Source organism: Chamaea fasciata, unplaced genomic scaffold (assembly GCF_029207755.1).
Source record: "Chamaea fasciata isolate MVZ Bird 193981 ecotype frontalis unplaced genomic scaffold, bChaFas1.0.hap1 SCAF_4, whole genome shotgun sequence".
NCBI lineage: Eukaryota > Metazoa > Chordata > Aves > Passeriformes > Sylviidae > Chamaea > Chamaea fasciata.
In genome coordinates, this window is record NW_027094089.1 from 83,283,234 (window position 1) to 83,298,977 (window position 15,744).

The following is a 15,744-nucleotide window of genomic DNA, read 5'->3' on the forward strand; positions in this document are numbered from 1 at the left end:
GTCCTTCCTTACACTTCTCCAGTATTCCCCTCACCTCGACTTAGCATGGAATTTACCATTTTTGAAATCAGAACTAAGATGTCCACTTACCACTCTGGCACGCAAGCCTTTTTATTGAGATTACAGAGAAAAAGGAAGTAACACCTAACCCTGTTTTTAGACCAGAGACAGGCCAGGCAAGCAAGAAGTTCTGAAACTCCATATTCATTTTAGGAGCTGCTTGTATGAGAACATTTTTTTCCCCTTCTCATTTAAGTACTGTCAATCTCTGCCAGAAGCTGGAACAGGATCATCTACCCCATCTCTACACTTATATTGCATTTGTCACTCAAACTCCTCTGGGCAAAATACAGAATACTAAAACAAGATAGCACACTGCATGTTTTCAGACCCCGCAAGCACTCTTCCCAGATATTCTTGTGGTGCACAAGCTCCACTGCTGCCAGCAGCCACTCGAGATAAGCAGCACATTTAACAGGTAGGAGAGACATTGCAAGTAGCTGGAGGCAAAGTCAAGGCAGTTCTGTACCTGCAGATCCCCACACAATTTTGACAACCTCTTGTACTAACAAAGAAATTGCACTTCCAGGCTGATTTCAGAACATAACCCAAAAGTAGTTTACCTCCCTAGAAGGAAATTTAAGATATTGCAGATCCTGTAGTCCTCTAGCATTATTCTTTCAGCCATCTATGAGACAGCCAGAGCAAGACAAGACAGAAAAATCTACGGCTTCCTAGCTTGTTAAAGACATTGAGTCCCTGTTTGCAGGAGCAGCCCAAGAGAAAAAGCTTCACAAAAAATCTCTGAGGAAATATTTGCAGATAAGGGATATCAAATTAACACGTATATGTATAAAAACATATACAATTTAAGACAGCTGTAGATCATCTCTCTCTCCTAGTCGTATTATCTACACAAACCACAGAACTTCTTCAGCACCTATACCAAAAAACTGTTTTCTACTGATGGACTTCATTCTTTACTTAGAAAATTTAAGTGATACAGCTTCTCCCTTTCCAGTCTATGAATAGTTAATATCATTTTCTATTCACTCTTCCCAGTCTTAGCTTACTCTCTGTATCTGGCTACTTTCATAAGTACAGAGAGATCATGACAGTAAAGCACACAAAAATAATGGCATGTACTAATGCAACTGCACCAGACAATTCTTTTATCTCAAAAGGCCTCAGCCAAGTTAATATTCAGAGTAATTGAAATCTTGCACATGAAAACAGTAGAAAGATATTCATAGATCACTTCCTTTCTTGATGCAGAAAGCACAGCTTCCTCACACAAACATGTGTTGCTACAACAGCAACAATGTCACATTCACAGAATTAAATTACTTGAGGTGACTGCATCAACTTTGAATACAAAACTCACAGCAAGCCTACTTTTTTATACCTTTTTCTAACTTGTGTTTTAATAAAACCCTCCAAATCACTTAAGCTGTCCATGAGTTGTAAACTGAGGTGTGTTGACATGGGCTGATTATATTTAAGTATTACTTTGCCATGTTCTAAATTGTTATGCTCAGGAATCTCTCTCTCACCACAAAAATCAAACCAGCAGTAACTCCCAGATCACCACGTGCAGAATGAACAATAATCAGCCGGGTAACTTCTAAACTTCACAGCAATTTTCACTCCAGAGCCCAGGCAAATCATGGTGTGCTGGGACGCCCATCTCTGCACACAGGCTGCAAGCTCAGGGAGCAGCTCCCCTGCTCCCAGCAAAGCTCATTTTCTAGGGATAACAATCAGAAATTTGACCTTCTCCTAACTTGCATGCTTTGATTTTTTTTCTTAAACTGAGCTGATATTGCTGTTTTCTAAAATTTACCTCAAATTTAACACCTGCAAAAGCCATGGTACAGCTCCACTCAAGGACAAGAGCTTTTTAATTTGCATACAAGCAGGAAAGGAATAACTTCCCATATGAGCACCCATATAAACACAAGGGAGTTTAAAGGGACACATGTAAAACTGGCTAATATCTGAAGTACAAAAAGTTGTCTGCATCTTGAACCTAGGTCTTAGTCATAAAATAGAATTCACTCCTACAACCTCTGTTCTTCAGTTGAGAGAATGAATAATGTTCCCATTAGACAATTTAACCATCTGTTATCATCTTCAGTTTTGCAATTAAATCTAAAAAGGCACCTAGGAAATTGTGAAAAGATACCCAAGTCATAAAAGCAGATGTGCAGAAACCAGGACGACACACTCGTTTAGGCCTTTCAAGATCTTTACCCATGATGAAGTATACCTGACATTTTGTGTATTATATTTTTATTAATTTTATTACTAATGTTTGCTTTAGCATAATATTTTTCACACTTCAAGGAGCATTCACCATGCTTTCAGAAAAACCTTGAAATGAGTGTTGTAATCCATCTGCTTTCTCCAAAACACTTGAATTGAGCAATACCAATAGTTTTGTTACTATTGTTGTACACTTCCATTTGGTCTATATGACACCATATGGAAAAAATCTTGTTTGCCTTGCAGCTGCTTGTTTCGAAAACTCCTTGATTATTCAATTTTTCAAATAAAGGCTTAACCTAGAGCCTGAAGATGGAGAGAAACATGGGCTGCCAAAATACAGATGGAGAACTGTTTTCCCCTCAGGAGAATGACCGTCCACAAATGAGCAATGCTCCAGAAATAAGTTTGACAATTCCTCATGCTAAATAAAGCCCGAGGGTCACCCAGGCTAGTAAATCATTAACAGCAGAGGGCAGCAATTCTTTAATTGCCTGCTGGGAGATGCCTCAGCACTGCTCCCAAACAGAAGGGCAGGGAACACATGCCAGAGGCTTGGGAATCATATCAAACACTCCCCTCACAAATTATAGGGACTGAGGTTTTACAGAAGAGCAAATTCGTCCAGAAATTTTAAAAAAAAAAAAAAAAAAAAAAAAAAAAAACACCACAACAACAACCAAAAAACCACCGTAAACAAACATAGTCAATGCAATCACCTTCGCAAGTGAAGGTGCAAAAGGAGCTGAGGAAGACATCTGAACTAACTTATCTTAATGTATTTATAATTTGAAGCTCAAACTGCCATCACTGTTTTGAAAAGTTTGTTTCAGACAACGGTTTCTTGGTGCTCATTGATAAGTAAGCTCTAAAAAACAGAAGAAAATTATAATTATTTTATTTATTTATTTACTTAAATTTATTTTTCCAAAAGCTGCAGTTCCATGTCAGCCTAAGCCAACAAAACTGCTGGGTGTGAGACACAGTGCAAGGGTGGCAGCAGGACAGTCAGATCAGGTTAGACAACTGCAGAAACATCTGCCAGTGCAGAAACAAATTAAGGAAGTTCTGGCATTTTCCAGAGCCACAGATGAAATGCAAACATTTCTCATCAAGTCTCCACACCAACTACATCAGATAAGCTGCCACACCAGCAGCCCAGGACCAGCAGAGTTCATAACCCTGCTACAAAACTGCAGAGTTCTCCATGCACCCCTGCTACAGCCAGGGTCTGGGTCCTGTCCTGATATCTGGGGATTCTGCAAGAAAAGTTCTGCTTTGAGCATCTTGAAAAAGTGTCTCGTGACAGTGCAGCATGCTTTTCAATAGAGACAGCGTGATTTTCATTACAGGAAAACACATCTCCTCAGAACGCTCTGCAGCTTTTACATTCCTCAGTTCAAACTATCAACAGTTTGCTGTTAAAACTTCTGCAAAGTAGACGTTGGAAAGAGCCAAGTTGCTTTCCTGCAAAGTGTGCCTAGCAGAACCATGCTCAGCACCGGATCTCTGCTGTTCACTTTTCAAAAGTGTGGTTGACTTGAGCTTTGAGTTTTTCAGAAACTCAGCTTTTGCTTTTTTGGTATAATATTATTGTGATATGCTTTTGAAATATTCTGGAACAGTTAAACTGGAAAAACTATGTCAAAACAATTCCTGACATAGTAAGTGCAGACTTTATCTCAATTTTCTGCTTAGATACAAGCAGTGGGATTGAGCTCTTTGCTCCCATGACAGTGGCAGCACAAAGCAGTTTTGCTGGGTAGCAACACTCGATGTGCCCTGAATTGCTGCTCATCTTCTGCCCCTGCTTCTGGCTCTCCTGAGTGCAGGTGCTGAATTTTCATTCAGACACACTGGGGAGCTGCTGGGGCTGAGGGAGAGCTGCTCTAAAGCTCTGAGTGGGGTCAATGCAGAGGAGTGAGAACAGGCCTCCTTTTACGCCTCACTTCCTCAGGAGACACCTTTTTCACGGTGAAAAGATCCGCCTTTGCTCTGACTGAACCGCAATCTTAGTTTTCACCCTTTTAACCACAATCACACACTTTGAACGTGGAATTAAACTTTTGCATTTTCTCTCAAGAGGAGCAAGTTGACTTGACAGAGTTGGTTTGAAATTATCTTAAACAATGAAGCAGAAGCTGCTTTGAGAAATACCTTCACTCTAAAACTTACTCTTTTTTTTTTTTTCATTTTTACTTACTTGCTTCCTCTCTGACAGTGTATTCAAGGATAGCTCAATACCCCTGTACAGGGAGCGACTCAGGCTCTGTAAACTTCTCTTGCTGCTCTATGCAGAGACAGATTTGGTAAGATTTTTCAGTGCATACTGGTGGTTCTGTAGAACATCTCTTGCTCTTGTGGGTGCACTAAACACTGAAATAAGTGTCAGACTCCATTTGGATTTTCCTACAAAACTATTTGAGAAGTTAAACTGGGAGAATGCATCTGTTGGGAGAGGACTGATACACTTAAAAATAAAGTAGAACACCCACAGCAAGCTGCAGGAGTTTCACTGGATACTGGGCAGTTGCTTGAAAATGGAATATACTGCCTTTGACAGACTTTGAGAGAGTGAGAACATGTGTATCTGCTTTGTTTGGGTTATTTTGTAAGCAGTAAGAAAATCCAACCAAACAAAACACAGCCCACAAACAAACTGGCGGCAGAAGGGATGCAGTGAGCCAAAGGAGCTGGAATTCCTTGTGAAGACCATTCATTTTGTCTGTACTCAGCAGACTTGGAACATGGTCACAGGGATCATGTCAACAACTTCTTAGAATAATGTTGTCTGTCTTCCAAGACAGACCTACTAGTAAAGCGCAAGTACTCAATCAGAGCTGTATTTGGGCCCTACATTACAGTAAGTTGATGTTAAAGTCACTTTTTTCTCTCTTAATAATAAATAATGTGATACTAAAACTAGGAAAAATGAGTAGTCATAGCAGGGAACTGGCTTTTCCTCAAAGACCTGAAATTCAAGGTTGAATAATTTCCACAGGCATGGGCCATAAAGTAATTCAACAGGCAAAGAATATTGGGTTAAACAATGTACAGCTGCTGTGTCACACACAAGGTCTTTCTGTTCTTTTCTCAATTCTTTCCTGTTTGTAACAGCATCCTTGGAAGATTATTTGTCCTTTGGGGAAGTAGGAAATGAAGCACTGTGTGAACAGAGAGGAATTACACTGTACTTAATAATGAGGAATCCCATGGTATTGTTTGACTTCAGTACAGGTGAGAGTCCCATTAAGAAGAAACTGGAATTCAGGACAATTAGGGAAACTTGTCATAGACTACGGAGAATCTGTTATTTTCTGCTGAAGGATATAAGCAAAAAAAAATACATGGTTTATCTTAATATTAAAGTTTTAAATGTGCTTTGGCTACCCCAGTACACTCACATGAATTTTATAAAGGTTTTTCACAAAACAATTCTTTTGAAATATCAAATGTTAACTGATGGGATTACTGCTTATCTTAGAAGTCATTCAGGAATCACAGAACACTATAAACTAACCTTAATTGATTTAGGAAGCCTGTCCTATCTACCCAAGCTTTGTCTTAAATTCAAACATGAATATTGAATTGGCATACTGAAAATGCCAATTGCCTTTCCGGTTTACAGGCAGAAATTTTACCAAAGCCTTCTGTTGCACTCTATCTTTCTACCTTGGGAGCATCTCCACCAAGCTACAATAAACTGAAGGGTGAAAACAAAATTCACTTCTGTGGACTTGTTACTGTAAAATTTAGCTCAGTGTGCACAAACTCAGAGAGCAAAGCTACACTGCAGCTCCCAAAGAGGGGCAGAGCCAGCCTGAAGGAGTGCAGCCAGCTGAGTTCTGAGTTTGTGTGTCAGCCTTGGAACTTGGCTACCTACCGTGGGGTTACCCTTTGAGTTCCAGGCTTTGTGCTCAAACCTCTTGTTTTTCATTTATGCACTGGATATGGCAGGCACAAAAATTAAAACAGACATGGCATCAGTGTATGTTCTCAGCCTGTTGCCTTATTTCTGGAAATTCTTACCTGTTCTAATACAACTGGGACCTACAACCACTCCAACTCTCAATAACTGTCAAGTTCTCATCCACTCATGTACTCACACAATTACAAATGCAAACATCCAGCACAGCTCCATTATGAAACCAAAGCATTTCAGAAGTTACTCAAATTTAATAGACAAAAATAATTCACAGCAAGAGAAAGAACATGAAGAACCAAAATGCAGACAGGAGAGCAGAAAACTTTATACTGCATAAGAATTAACAGCTTGTATTCTGTTATTAGGAGCTAGAATCAAATGAATCTCATGTTGGCTCTGTATTTGTTCCTGACAAAGCTACACTCATTAAAAAACACTAAACCACAGGCATCCTTAAAGGTCATTCTAACAACCATCATTAGCGCTTACCATGTTAAAAGTAATGAACTGCAGAACTAACATTTTTCCTGACCAAAGTACTTATTTTGTCTTGTTCCACCATCCCTGAGAACCCAAACTGAATTTATACAGAGCCACTTGACAACGCATAACCAACTAATTCTGACAAAAAGGCGTCCACGGGGACATCTAAGGCCTCAGGTTATTTCCTCTCATCTTCATGCCTACACACGTAGTATGGTGCTACTTTTTTTTGTTTATGTGACTCCAGCCAGGACAAAGTTATTAATGTTTGACCAGCTAATCCGTGAACAAAGAACCAGGCCTGTGTCTCTGAAACCAACCTGCACCCACCAATGCTGCAATTCTCTCATCCTCTGGAACCCAAAATCACAGCTGCTGCACTCCTGGCTGTAGAGCAACAGTCCTGCAGCACAGGGGCTGGGATTCTACAGCACAATTCCTCAAATATTTTAATTTTTTTACTCAGAAACTTGTTCTAAACTGCGAGGTAGCAGCACTCAAAGTTCCACAATCCCCAAGCAAGTTCTTCTGTATTTATTCTCACTCAAAGGGACAAACTAAATATGTTAATGGGGTCCTGTTATAAAAAGAAAAGTTCATATTTCCACTATAAGTAGGGCAGCAGTAAGTGTGTTAATATATATATTTACACACAGAGACAAAAATCACTAAGGAATACAAGGCAGAACTTTTTCCAATGACATTGTTTTTAACCAGTCACTTTTAGACTAACATTTTCCACCTTTGAAACAACTTAAATTTGTTAAAAATTAAAATTCTTTTAGTAACACCACACAAAGAACACATGCAGGCAGCAGACATGTCAGACCTTCACCACGTTCATTACTTTCTCCAATGATTTTTTCTGAGGACCACCCAAAGGAAGGAAACCTTACAAGAAAGCTGCCTGCCACAAGCACCACCTTGACACTCCCCCGAGAGAGTTTCCTGTTTCCACAGGAGGAGCTTGTATCCATTAGAAACTCTTCAGAACATTTCTGCCTTACACAACACAGAAGGTGTGGTGACATTACAGTATGCACTACACCTTCAGACCAAATATTGCCACACCCAGGTGTACCAAAAACCTTCAGGAGCTCTAGCAAACCTTAAAATTCCCATGCGTGGCTTGTTCCAGAATTGAACTTCTAAGGTATTTCTGCATTCCTACAGATCAGAAGAGTCCATGATTTAAATCATGATGAACACCACAATATCATTTCATTGCCACAGCAGATCCTTCTCAGATCTGTGCTGCTATCACACCATGTCCAACTAAGCCTCCATCAGAAGAAGCAGGCTGAAAAGCAGACACAATTTCATGGAACTAGTGGATGAACTTTAGACAAATTCATACAACAGGAGGAGTTCTAATGGGCCATAACTCCAGTCTTATCAGTTTTAGCAATCAAAGAAAAGCAAACAGTAAAGGAGAGGTTCTGACAGGTCCATTTTCATGCCTCGTTTGTCCCACTGCCACACAAAACTTATGCCAGCAGGGCACCAAGGGGAGCACAGAGAGTGCTGAAGCCCGTTTTTGCTCCCTGAAAAAGTCAATTCTTTAGCTGGCACCCCTTTCTCCCACACAACTAATTGTTACCAGGTATTATATATGTGCCTGTGTTAGTGTTACTTTTGTTACACAACATCCCACCCATCTACGTGTTAGGAAGCTACACTCGCAAGGGGGAATCCTGGAGGTGCTCACTCCGAACTACTGTAGCAAAAAGCCACTTCATTCTCAGGGTTTGAAGACCAGTTTGATACAAAACCAATATGCAAGTTTAAGACAAGTTAGCTTTGTCTACTGGGAACTTCATCAATTGCTACGCAAATACTAAAGAAGATTTTTCAATTCTTAATCTTTCAAAATTATGTCCTCTATCACCATAGCAAATTTTAAGGAAAAAAAAAAAACCTTTATTTCCACCTAAACAAAGTTACAGCTTTTTTTAAAAAATACTGAGTGTAAGGAATGATGACATAAAAGCTGCATAAAGCCATTTATTTTAGTAATTTCCTAACTTCTTGCCCTTTAATGTTGAACAAGGAAAATGATGAAGAACAAACTGAAATTGACAGCTGCTCCAGCAGCAACTGACATTGCTTGTTGTGCTCTGAATTTGGACAAGGATGAAAAATATCAGAGGGATGTTATTATCCATTACTGCTTTGTTGCTTACCTCTAGAGAACTGCAAGTGATACAGAAAAAATGAAACCATCTCATAACCCACTCCAAGTTTTTAGGCAGATCTTGTCCTTCTGCCAGGTCACCAACAACCCCAGTGTCACCGGCAAGGTTTACAGGCTACTTGTGACACCAGGACCAAAGTCCATCCTTGAACACTTGGATATTCAGCACCACACTGCCTGAAGTCTCCGAAAGCACCACTTCCACTTGCGGGGCACACTGGCAGTTCTCACAGCTGCCTTTCACTTGGCCTGGGTGGAATCTGCTTTGATTGCAAAGCTTCCTGTGGTGCACAGAAGTGCCCTCCGGTTTTGTCTTACAAGGACTAGTTCAGGAAGTTTAATTACCACAGATAAGCTTATCACTGTCTCTATCACCTCGCTTACACAGTGCCAACAGCAATTCCCATTAAAAACTAAAGCATTTACCTAAACATCAGCATCAAGCATGCCCTACCCTCCCATGTCACAGCAGTGCCTGACCTGAATGATTCTAGGCAGCAGAAGTTTCATAAGACGTTAATCTTACTCTTCAGTAATGGTTGCACCCTAGATAACTTCACTTGCTGGAAAATCCTGACTTTGATCTAGTAAGACCAAGACTTCTTTAGAACACAAGCATTTTGGTACACTTTTTCCTCAAGCATACATTTGAGACAAGGACTCTCCACAGGCACGCACAAATTTCAGTCAAAGACGCTATGATTTCAAAGGGAAGACATTTAATAAGATTGCCAAAAATCTCTGCTCAACCTGACTCATAGTTCACGTATGCAGTACACGGATATCTAAAGGAGTCATGCAAGAAGCACACAGCTGCCTTTTTTTTTTTCCTTTTTTTTTTTTTTCTGGTGGGTCCTGCAGCAGTCTGTCTGACAGGGATAGATAGGCACAATTTAAATCACTCCACCCCTGCACTGATATGGGTGGTGCAACACAGCTGGGAAAGCTCTCCCAAGCACACTCAGCTTACTTCTGTTTTAAAGAGACTTCATAAAAGCTTTTATCCCACTGTCTGGTGCCAGGTTATGGCACATTAGTCAGAATGTTGAGTTCCTAGCTTTTGATTCATCTCAAAGCTCACGAGGTTTAAAAGACTTCAATGTTAAGCACAAACAATTTCTGCTTTTAAAACAAAATATGAGATGCTCCTTGGGTGAATCACCAAATCCACTTGCTCTCCAATTAAAGGAGCTGTCTTCCCCCTAACAATTTGTTTTGCAAATTACACAACATCTTTCTCCTAATCTGATTTTAAAGGCCACATCACACTCAGCAGGCAACCCCTTTCAGAAATGTGGTTTGTAGTAAGTGGAGAATCCTGCACTGAACAGCTCCCACACAGACCTGGAGGGAACCTGGGGGTAAAGCGGTGTGTGTCAGCATGGCACTGGCCACCACATGCTTCTGCTAACCCTGAACTGACACGCTATTAACTTGAATGAAAAACACCACCAAAAAGCACTGGCCATATTAATTTCTAGTTAGACAGTGCTCTAACTCTCCCAGAGCACCCCAAATCCTGTGACAGCACCTCTTCACAAGAGCTGACTCACAGAACCACAGATGCTTGAAAAGATCTCATTCTTCTCTCAGTGCAGTCCAAACTCCTGTCCTAAAATCAGGAGTTTGGACTGCACTGAATTTGACCAAATTCACATCAGCATGCTAAAGACTCTATCCAGATTCAGAACTTGGAAACCTCCAAGAACAGTGACTTCAGTGTCTCTGACCAACAAATACTTATTCATCATTCAAATTATTTTCCCCTTATAGTCTCCTCTCCAGCAACCTCTCCTGCTCTTTTTATGACCTCTATCACCCCTTCTTCCGCCACAAACTTCTGTAAGAAGTCTGACTTCAACTTCTCAACCAAAACGATGCTCAACTTAACAAGTCCTTGGTAGCTACACCAACTCTGTCATACCAGAGCTGACACTCTCAAGCACTTCCCACTTCCTAGGTCCCCGACAGAATTATCTCTTTCCCATGTGACACTGAAGTGTGGAGGAGAGCAAAGAACATCTGAGTTAAGCATTAACCAACAGAGGAATCCCAGCAATCTCCGTGACAACCTTAATTTAGTCTGTTTGCCCTAACAGAACAGGCATGCTTTAAAACAAGCAAAATAAGCATGTTGCCAAATGCATGGGACTGCCACCTCCTGCCAGCCTATTCTCAGGGCTGACGCGAAATCGGATGATTGTTTGCCAAAACAATTTAGATTTTTACTGCCCATTTCACTGTAAAAAAAAAATACCAGGCACCTATTCCAATCTCTAGTCCTTCAGCCAGCAAAAAATAAAGAAAAAAAAAACCCTCAAAACACCAATCCAGAGCTCCTTCAGCAGCAGTTATGAGTCCAGGTGCTCATAACACTGACATCAAACTTCAGTAAAGTACTCCAGTTTATACACTACTACTATAACAACTGGAACTAAATTCTCATTGTGCATTCCTGTCACATTCAACAAATTGTATGAAGCCTGAACACCTCTCCCAACTACCTAAAGCAGAAAATAAATGATTCAGTAGTCCTGATACAGCTCACCTTTAATTACTTGTGCGTACACACAGCCATCAATTGTCTTACAGAGAAATACTTTAAAGCATTGGGGTTTTTTTCCCAGCACAGATTCTCTTTCAGCAGCCCAGTCCTACTTCCTGTCAATCAGGAAAAAGTGCCATTGATCAGGCTGCAGCCCTTAAAAAACCCACCAAACAAAGCACTACACTTCTGCAGGCCAAGCACCACTACACTCCTTTTAGTTTCAGATGAAGAGAACAGGAAAATAAAAACCTTCCACCTTTCTATTCTAGTTTCCTTTCCCTCAGGATAATGACTTCAGTTCCTAGCCCTCTGTCACCTAGAGCCATTTTTATCATATAAAGATCATTCCTCTGGACTTCTTCCCAAGGAGTTGCCTAATTTCAGCTCCTGGGCCAGGAACCAAAAATACTTTCTCCTCTCTGTGTGGCTGCACACCCTCATTCCCACCAAGCCCTTGCCCAGCACTCCCCTGGATGTGTGAAATAAGTTCTGGGGAAAAGGCACACTCTTGTCAGCACACTGGGAGCTCCTTGAATTCCACCCAGCACATGACACAGCACAGGTTGATTCACCTCTGTAACTCCACTGAAACTCGATGAATTGTAGGTTACAAAGATGAACCAAGAAAATCCCCACACCCAGCTGTGAGGAACTTTGTATATGACAACTCAGCACTGGCACAAACAATGTGGCTCCTTTGCCACGAATCCCAAATATGCCTTTATCTTACTTGCACAACGAGGAGAACAGGGGTGAGGTGCAAGTAAGAGTGTCTCCCAGTGCCTGAAGGCATTGCCAGCCTCAGCAGAACCAATTCCTCATCCAGAATTAAAGCCAGCAAAATTTTACAGGATTACTCTCCTGCATAATGGATGAAGCCTCTCCCTGATTACAGGTTTGTTACTCCCTCACAACCCCGTGGTAATTACTGATAAATCTGGCTGTCCAGTCACCTCAGCTCCATGTAAAGCACACTTGAATCTCATCCCTATCTCCCCATCAAAAGTAAATCTCTGTCCGTGTCAGGTTTATACACCATTTGTGTACATCATATGTCCAGAGTGGGGGGAAAAAAAAAAAATCTGCTTTCCTATTCAACCCACTCATTCATTACATCAAAGGCCAGTCATTTATCCCAGGGCAAAACTATCTGTCAGAAGGCTCTGATTTGAGCAACATATCCCTGCTCTGATCCATGGTGCTGCTGGACTGTAATCATCCACCCCCTCAAGAAACAAAAGCATATTGCTGTGAATGAAGTCAAATAATAACATAATGTTCTTTTTTCCCCCACCCTCAATGTAAAGTTTATTCTAGTGATCCTAGAATAAGTGAATAGACCATGCAATAGAAATAGTCATCCTGTTCAATCCAATTTTAAGCTCGTTTCCCTTTGATTTTTCAAATTATGTGTTTCTATCAGAACAGAGTTCTCTTCTGCTGGAGCAAAATTCAAATTTATATTCACAGCTTCCAAGAGAAGCACTTCTCTGGGTGATTTTTGAAACAGCTCCCTGCAGGAACCTTCAGGCAGCCTTCTTAGCTAGTTTAGCAGGAAACAGTAAAGGTAGCATAAACACACTCAAACGTCTTGTTCATCCAAAGTTTATCCTATGCAAGGAAACACGAGTTTGTTTCCACTAACACCGTGAAACAAAACAAGACACCACATCTGCTCCTCTTTTGCCAAGACACACACTGTCACTTTTAATACGAGAGCAGTTCGAGTCACTGGGGCTTCTGACTGCCATCCTCTGAAACAATTACGACTTTCGGTAACTTTTCTATGCCCCAATGCTACATATTTACCAACTTCCGCCTTCGTTCACTTTATTTTCAGTGACCAAGAAAAAAAAAAAAAAAACAACAAACAAAACAAGAAAAAGAAAAAGAAAACCCTAACGAACAACAAAAACCCAAACTGCAGTCGTCAGGTTGATAATCTAAAAGCCCTGTAACTCACTGAAATGAACACATGGTGGGAAAACTTCAATATCGACTTCGTTTTACCAGCATGGGTGAAAACCCTTGCAACAGGTTAAATAAAGTTTGTAACAAGTATACTCTCTCCAAGAAGAAACTGGGAGTTTTAAGTGTCCGCTACACTGTTGCTCTTGGAAATACTACCAAAAAACTGAGCTAAAAATGGCAGATTCAACACGCGTAGCTAACAAACGTAAACAACCAAAGGCAAAAACCAGCTGGTTTTGCTGCTGCAGCATTTTTTTGAAGCGTGATACGACCCAGTGGTGCTGCCTCGAGAACTCCACCTGTATTGATCAGGTCTGCCAGTAAAAAAAAAAAAAAAATTAAAAAAAAATAAATCAAAAGGGCACAGCCATAATTTTAAAAAGGCCGCCCTAAAGAGGATTCATGTACCTCCCCCAGAAAAAAAAAAAAATAATAAAAAAATAATAAAAAAAAAAAGAAGTAAGGAACCACGCAGTTTTTCGAACTATTTTCCCGTTAAGCGAGACGTTCCGCGGGCAAGCACGTGGTGCGCATCACGATGACCGGCAGCGTTCTGGATTGTTCAGACGGGGCCGGCCGCACCCGCGCTCTGTGAGCGCAGCGGGGCAGAGGCTGTGGGGCAGCGCTGTCCCTGTCGCTGTCGCTGTCGCTGTCCCCGCCCGAGCGGGGGAGCTCCCGCCGCCCGCGGTCCAGCGCCCACCCCGGGACTCTCCCAGCCAAGCGGCCCGGCCTTTCTGGCCCCCAAACCCCCCGCGGGTTTAAACGCCTTTAATCCCCGGAAAGGCTCCCTCGCCCCGCATTCCCCACAGCCGCACCCCGCTCCCGCTCCAGCCCGGGCCGCTCCCCGCCCGCCTCCCGGCGCTCTCACCAGCTTGGGCTTGTTCCGGCTCTCCTCTTCCGCGGCGCGCCCGCCGCGCTTCGCGTTCATCCTGCCGGAGCCCAGCGGCTCCTCGCCGCCCGCGCCCGGAGCCGCGTGTCCGTCCATGGCTCCGCGGGGCTGCCCCCGCGCCGAGCCGGGCCGAGCGGAGCCGAACCGAACCGGGCCGAGCCGAATCGAACCGAGCCGAGCGCTCACGGCCGCACCGGCCCCATGGGCCCCCCGCGCCCGCTCCGCCCGGGGCGGCTCCGCTGCTCCCGCCGCCGCGCACGCGCACGGCCCGCCCGAGCCACCGCGCCTGAGCGCGCCTGCGCGCTGCGCCCGCGGCAGGAAATGGCGGGGCCCCCTCACGGAGCGGCCCCCGCAGCGCCCGCCGCCGCCAAGGGCTCGGTCCCCTTCCGGCCCGGCTTTATGGCGCGGTGCGCCGGGAGGAGCCGCGGGCAGCGCGTCCTTCCAGCCCCCGCCGTGGGCGGGTCGCCTTCCGCTGGCCCAGGTGTCCGCAGTCCCCGTCTCACCTGGCCTTGGACACGCCCAGCCATAGCTATTCTGTGCTAGGCCCTCCCCATCTTCACACGGGAGGATTTCTTCCTGGTATCTAATCTAAACCTGCGCTCTTTGCGTTTGAACCCGTTCCCCCAAGACGTGCTCTTGCGAGTAGTCCTGCCCCATCTTTCGGGAAAGATCCCAAGAGTTTCTGAGGTCACTTAGAGCACCCCAAAGCTGGCTCTCTCTTCTCCAGGCTGAACAATATCTGAGTCATCTACCCGTGCTCAGCAATGAAAAAATTGTTTAAATGGTTTCTGTGGATTCCAGAATCCCTTTGGCCGAGCCTCGCTGTGTGAGCCAAAGGTCCCTCAGGATGCTCTGCATGGACAGCAAAAAAATCATGGGTCACTGTCTGGTTATTAAAAGTATAGTGTTGACAGATGCCTTCATATCAATGTTGTGGCCCTTTTTAAAAGAAAAATACACATTTTGTGTTGGTGTAGCTGAACCTTGGTAAATCATGTAGAAAAAGCAGCCATGAACAGTACCATGATCTGTTGTTTTGGTGGGACAAGGGCAGTCCTTTGGAGTACACATGCAGATAAAAATATATCAGTTTATTGCCATCTAGGAGATGGTTCCAATTCAGCACTGCTTCTGCAGAGGGGGTTGCACTTTTGAAAAGGCAGGCAAGACAGAATAGTGAATTTCTGGTCACTGTCTAATACATGCACTGTGATACAAAGCCTGAGATTTGGGGGGCTCTCTGCATTTCTTGTGACTCTCAGGCTTACCTGAGTACTGGGGGAAATATTTATCTCTTGAATCCAGCAACGAAAACCTGCTGATAAAATCTGACAAGAGCAGCTTTCAAATAAAATGACAGCTCTAAAACTGGCAGGGGTCTTAAAATCAAAGTAGAATCTTGGCAGCAGAAGTTAGGATGTTATAAAATAGGCCAGCTCTGTCTGGCTGCTCTGTTCTAAAATTTCCTT

General features: G+C 42.9%; 1 protein-coding gene across 4 annotated transcripts in view; it reads right to left on the reverse strand.

Annotated features, from left to right (window-relative positions):
* DIAPH2 (diaphanous related formin 2) overlaps positions 1-14,516 on the reverse strand; it is a 171,011-nt gene extending 156,495 nt beyond the window's left edge. For 2 of the 4 annotated variants that reach the window (XM_066182233.1, XM_066182236.1), the window contains exon 1: positions 14,255-14,493. In XM_066182233.1, coding sequence (XP_066038330.1) covers positions 14,255-14,371 — 117 coding nt within the window. In that variant the 5' untranslated portion in view covers positions 14,372-14,493. Of the gene's footprint in view, positions 1-14,254 lie in introns of all 4 variants that reach the window. The other 2 variants (XM_066182235.1, XM_066182237.1) reach the window with 2 other exon arrangements.
* Positions 14,517-15,744: the final 1,228 nt, after the last annotated feature.